The sequence below is a fragment of the Hyperolius riggenbachi genome, chromosome 2, assembly GCF_040937935.1.
Source record: "Hyperolius riggenbachi isolate aHypRig1 chromosome 2, aHypRig1.pri, whole genome shotgun sequence".
Taxonomy (NCBI): domain Eukaryota; kingdom Metazoa; phylum Chordata; class Amphibia; order Anura; family Hyperoliidae; genus Hyperolius; species Hyperolius riggenbachi.
In genome coordinates this window covers 20,356,851-20,362,850 of record NC_090647.1, presented here as the reverse complement: position 1 = coordinate 20,362,850, position 6,000 = coordinate 20,356,851, and the positions used below count along the sequence as shown (strand labels likewise).

General features: G+C 45.4%; 2 protein-coding genes across 3 annotated transcripts in view; both read left to right on the top strand.

The window, feature by feature from the left end:
- XNDC1N (XRCC1 N-terminal domain containing 1, N-terminal like) overlaps positions 1-154 on the top strand; it is a 44,861-nt gene extending 44,707 nt beyond the window's left edge. For both annotated transcript variants that reach the window (XM_068266537.1, XM_068266536.1), the window contains exon 10: positions 1-154. This exon is cut by the window's left edge and continues 3,525 nt beyond it. The gene's annotated coding sequence lies outside the window, so the exon portion shown is untranslated.
- Positions 155-2,018: 1,864 nt separating this feature from the next.
- LOC137544649 (short transient receptor potential channel 2-like) overlaps positions 2,019-6,000 on the top strand; it is a 196,923-nt gene continuing 192,941 nt past the window's right edge. The window contains exon 1 of the mRNA XM_068265744.1: positions 2,019-2,168. Within this exon, the coding sequence (XP_068121845.1) occupies positions 2,019-2,168 (150 nt within the window). The remainder of the gene's footprint in view (positions 2,169-6,000) is intronic.

The following is a 6,000-nucleotide window of genomic DNA, read 5'->3' as shown; positions in this document are numbered from 1 at the left end:
TAGTTGGTGTTATCTGCATCTTTTTCCCGTCTGTGGTATAAATGCCAGAGAACCAGGAATGTGTATAATGTAAATCATTGAGGCACAGGGCTCCTCTAAATGTCTTTCTCACTTTCTGCTGTTATCTGTTGAATAAAAAGTGTCCATATATTGATTATATCTCAGGAGTGTCCTTTGTCATCAGTGTGTTTTAGAATGGTCACAGGTATCCTAAAAATGGAAACCACTGATCAACTTAAAGTGAACCCTAATTGAAAATGAATGAGATAAACAACTGTATCTCTCCTCCCGCTCCTAAGATGACTTTTAAATATCTCCGTTTTATATCCTGTGTAGGGGCCTGAACACGCTAACGTGCTTCTGTCGACTTTTCAGTAATACATCACTGTTAAGGCTCATACACACGTCCAACAAATCTGCCCGAGTGTCGTCTGATTTTGGTCTGTTGGACAACAATCAGGTGTGTGTACACGTGGCAAATGACGAGCAACTGATAACAGGCGGTTTGCCCTTCCGGCGGATCAACTCACACGACTGTTGGGCTGATATCATGCAGTTGGCCATGTGTGTACAAGTTGTTTGAACGACGTGAGCTTGTCTTGAAAGCGGCCATATAGTGTAGTTTGTCATTTGCTTGCGCATGCAGTATGCAAATTAGTTGGTTGTTTAGTTGGTTGGTGCGCAGGAAATACAAGTTGTGCAAACAGTTTATTGTGGGGTCGGTCATGTTGTGAAGTTGGTTGTGCACTTTGTTGGACGTGTGCACAAGCCCTTACAGATGCTGAAAGGCAGACACAAGGGCGTTAGAGTGCTCAGGCCCTTATTGGTTTGTCTCAGCTCAATGATACAGTCTGTCCCGTGTCTCAGAAAACTAAAATATATGATCTATTGACCTTTTTTATTTATCCTCAGCTCTTAGAAGCCCAGTTCTCTGTCAGGAAAGTGTTTTATGGCTGTAATTCCTTATCAGTGAGGGTTACTCTATGGTCTGACTGAAGAGAAATTGTCAGTTGCATAGCTGAATATTAACTCTTTCAGGCAGAAAAAGAAGAAAAGGAAGGCAGCATAGGTATTTGTGTGCTTGGCACTGTACATACATGTCTATCTCATCATGTCACTTGTCACTTAAAGCGTACCAGAGACGGCTGTAAGTGAAGATTTTATACTCACCTGGGGCTTCCTCCAGCAGCATAAGCACATCCGAGTCCCTTGCCGTCCTCACACGGTCTGCTGTTCAGCTGCAATCAGCCCCGGTAACTGGCTCAGTCGTGTCAGTCTGGGTCTTCCGCACATGCGGAGGAGGTCCAAGCATGCGCAGAAGACTCCAACTGACGCGACTGAGCCAGTTACCGTGGCTGATTGCTGCTGAACGCTTTTTTCACAGTGCACATGCAAATCTCATACAATGAAAATCAATGGAAATGCAAATATTTGCACGGATAAGTTCCCGTTTCCACTAAGTCCGAATACGCAGCATTCCCCTCCATGGGAGTCAGACTACAGCTTACAGACCGCTATAGCTTCGCAGCATGGAGGGATACCGTGTCCGATTCGTATCTAGAAATATAGCGATTCGGGCTTCAGCTTCACAGCAGCACGTTTGCGAGTCCAATTCATAAGCAGACGTGAGACCCAGTGGAAATTGGCCCTAATTGCAAATCATTTCCTGTAAGTTAACTTTGGCATGCATGGATGAATCGGAATTGCACAAAAACGCAAACAAACAAAAAACAAATCTGATTCAGAAACATGCAAAACACAGAATCGCAAATACAAAAACAAAAAACGCTGAAAAACACAGTAAAAATTTTTTTGCAGGGATAAGTGTGATATAGAATACACTACATTACAGTATATTGGGCTCCTGGCATCCCTGTGCTATTTTTTAGGAGCCGGAGCTACACTGGTCTCCGTCACCTCACAAGTATTCCTATACATGTTACAGGGCTGCAGGTTTGCAGTAAATACGGCTGTCGCATGACCCTTTCTCACTGCAGAACTGTTTGGCTGTATTTGTGATGAACTGCAAGTCCCAGCATTGCCGGAAGGCACACGAGTTGCAGGCCGGTTGCAGCACCCTGATTCGCTGGTTTATGCTGTCGGCCTCCGGAGACCTATTATCTACATATGTACAGAAATACGCGAAGAGGAAGAACGAGGAACACGGTGTAACCCCTTCACTGCCGACTCACCTCCCGGGTGTCCGCAGAACACCTCCGCTTCCTCCCCTCCTCCAGCAGCTCGAGGGTTAATGACAAAGTGGAAAAAACGGCAACAAGAGACAAACACATTTAATTACCCGGGCAGGGCTGTCCCCGGGGGCCGCTGCGATAAATGGAGACTTTTTCTTTCCATAATGACCTGATGTCCTCCTGGGAGCGCTGCGTGGAAAGTCGGCACAGGTGAGAGACTGGCAGACGCCGCTGGTGCCGGGAGGACATCGCTTCATGGGCTGAGCGAGAGGAGCCACGGCTGGGGGTCCCAGACATGGAGAACCTAACGGTAAGCAGGACGACACCGCTGTGCATCATGGGTAAAGCCTGCTACACACCTTCAATTATGATTGGCCAACTTTACTACCTTCGTATAGTATGAGAGCTTACCTGCATTTGTTTATAGCATTCCAAATCAGCCCTCCGGCCCCTTTCACACCGGGACGTTTTCATTGCGTTGTGTTACCCTATTTTACCACAGGGTGATGCTAAAGCAATGAAAACCTATGGGACCTTTCATTCCTGGTGCCATATGATGCGCCTGAAACGTTGCATTTGAAGCGAAAGCTACAGTGTGATATCGGCGAACACCCGCGACCGGAAGCCATGTAAGTCAATGGCGCTGCAGATGTTTTAAACTGTTTCGCGGTTGTATCACGCATTGGCAGAAGCATATTTTTTTCCAAAACACTTCCGTGCCATTCGTTTTTTTCACCACAGGAAGTAAGTGCCAGAGTCTCCCTTATTGATTGGCTTGCAGCCAGAAGTGAGATTACCGCGCATTGCCATGGTAATCTCCAAAGGCTGTGTTTTACATTGCAATGCAATCATTTCTGATATGAAACTGGCCTAATACTACATGGAGGTGGTTAAATTGGCCAATTAAAATTGGAGGTGTGTTTCATGCTTGAGTTATAACTTATCCAGTCCGGACCCACTCAACCAAATCAGGACTGGGATCAGACTAGGCTAGTCTATCGTGAACTGATGTTTGGTATAGCCTCCCGATCTGCCAGCCTGATGGGCAATCTGTCCTGTGAACTGCTACAAGGTCTTCAGGCCCCTTTTCATATTATGATGATTTAGTATTTATATAGCGCCGACATCTTCCGCAGCGCTGTACACAGTGTATTGTCACTAACTGTCCCTCAGAGGGGCTCACAATCAAATCCCTACCATAGTCATATGTCTATGTATGTATTGTGTAGTGTATGTATTGTAGTCTAGGGCCAACTTAGGGTTCCCCGGAAGCAAATAAACTTATCTGTATGTTTTTGGGATGTGGGAGGTAACAGCAGTGCCTGGAGGAAACCACCACAGGGAGAACATACAAACTCCATGCAGATATGCCCTGGCTGGTATTTGAACCAGTGCTAACTGCTCTAGATTGTAAGCGTTCGGGCAGGGCCCTCCTCCTTGTGTCTCCTCCATTACCGTACACCCATCCGATGGATCTGAGTGAACTATAGTTGCCTAATCTCCCATGCTCCCCTCCAGTGACTAAGCATTACCTTGTACTCATACTGTGCTGCATGATCTGGTCTTTCTTGTATTCCTGTATTGTCATTTTGCTGTATGTCACCCCTAAATATTGTCTGTAACCTAAACTAATGTCCAGCGCTGCGTAAACAACTACTACGCCACCATGTTAATGCTCTTATCGCTCTACAGATAATGCCTAGACTCATCCCACCCCCTGGCTAGCAGGCTCTGTCCCCCCACACAGTGACAATCTGCTCATCACAGCCTGCCATATCATTACTGACGTCTTTCCATCACGTTTGTATAGGAATACACCAAGTAGAATAACTCCGCCTTCAGGATGTCCAGGGAGAGGTTGGTGCGGTAGTTTGCTGAGGGCTGCAAAGGAATCTTTTGTCAGTTCACAGAACAGGAAGCAAAAAGATTTTTTAAAGGAAAGATTGTATACCGTTTTTAAATATATTTTGGGGAGATTTTTTAAAGGTAAATGGTAAATCTTGCATAGAAGGGATTTATAAAGCCAGATTTATAGTTTTTCCGCCCCTAGGCTAATTTCTTGCAGTTTCCCATGTACAGCAGCCCCCTCCTATTCCTTGTGCAGCCCCCTCTTCTATGTCTAACACTCATGTACAGCAGCACCTTTCAGTTCTATACAGGTCCCTTGGGCTGCAGCAGCTCCCTTTTTCCATGTGTTGCTCCTTATTTGCAGCTTCCATATTCCATCTGCAGCCTCCTCTACCATATGCAGCATGTCTTCCATGTCCAGCGCCCCTTGGCCAGCTGCTGCCCAAGGCCAGGGCCGGGCCGAGGCATAGGCTGGAGAGGCTCCAGCCTCAGGGCGCAGTGTAGGAGGGGGCGCACAATTCATTCAGCTGTCATTCCTAATCATGTATGAAGCAGAAAGAAATAAGAAAAAGGAATACATAGCAGTGACTGCAAGCCAGATAACTAGATATTAAGGTGTTGGGGAGGTTGTGGGCCCTGTGGCCTTCTTAGTCTAATAGCAATCAGTGTGTGACAGCTGGGGTGGCAGGGATGGAGGGGCGCACTTTGGTGTCTCAGCCTTGGGTGCTGGAGGACCTTGTCCCTGCTCTGCACAAGGCTCAGGCTTTTGTGGCCCATCCAGAAATCTCATTGGTGGTATTGTCTCTCACTCACTAAAGGACCAAACCCATAGTCTTTAAGGGGAGTGCGACAGCTGAAAAGAGGGATGGCGCTCTCTATGCAATATTCAACATGGAAGAAAACTGGCACATCCAAAGTTAATCTTTACTGGTTCGAACCAAAAAAGTTTAATTTTGGATGTGCCAGCTTTCCTCCTTCCAGAAATCTGGCTGTTTATTGGTAACTCCGATTGTAGCTGGAACAGGTATCATTTTGTAAGGCTCTGCTAGGAATGCACCCAGCCTAAAGGTGGCCACTAACTGTCTATATTTCTTGCGAAAAATCGTTAGAGGGATCAGAAATTCTGATCGGATTGGTTGAAAATAATCTCAGTTGATGGGCACAGTCGATTATGAACGATTATGAAAATAGTCGCCCGACTGGATTGTTGTCAAACCAAAATTTGGATTTTCTTGATTGGTTGTGATAGATAGGAAGCAAAGATTGGTTCGTTGATGGTGTAGTGAACGATTTTTCTTCCGATCAGAGTTTCTGATAGCTCAAATGATTTTTCGCTAGAAATTGGACCATTAGTGACCACCTTAAAGCTCAACACACACCATACAATCTTGGTTGTACAGATTTACCAAATCTATGTAGTATAAGGGACAACAAATTGAAAATACCTTGAATGATTAATTGGATAAGCTCTTATACTACATGAAAGTGGTAAGATTGAACAACCAAGATTGTATTGTGCAAATTTGGACAGAGGCGCCAGGCAGGTTAGAATGATCTAAAAACAACTAAAAAGGAGGAGTACAGGTGGACTTACCTCCTGAAATGATGGACAATCGAGATTGTTCAAATCGCAAATAACAATTTATTTTGGCACTCCGCAACGCGTTTCGCAGGTACAACCCGCTTCATCAGGCAAGGAGTGCAAGCTCAAAAAGGTCCAATAGTGGCAATGCGCCTTGGGTGGAGGGGACTTTCCCCTTCTTTCTATCTACAGAGAGCGACTTCTTAAACCTGAGTGGGGTCAGGTTCTAATGCTCCCCACCTGCATTTCAAGTGGTTGCCTATGTGGTAACCCGTGTTTGTGAGTATATCCACATCTGTTAATTATTTCTCCAACAATTGTTAGACTTACTGCACTATATTGAGCTCTCGGTTTTTCTTTTTCTCTTTGTTTCAAGTG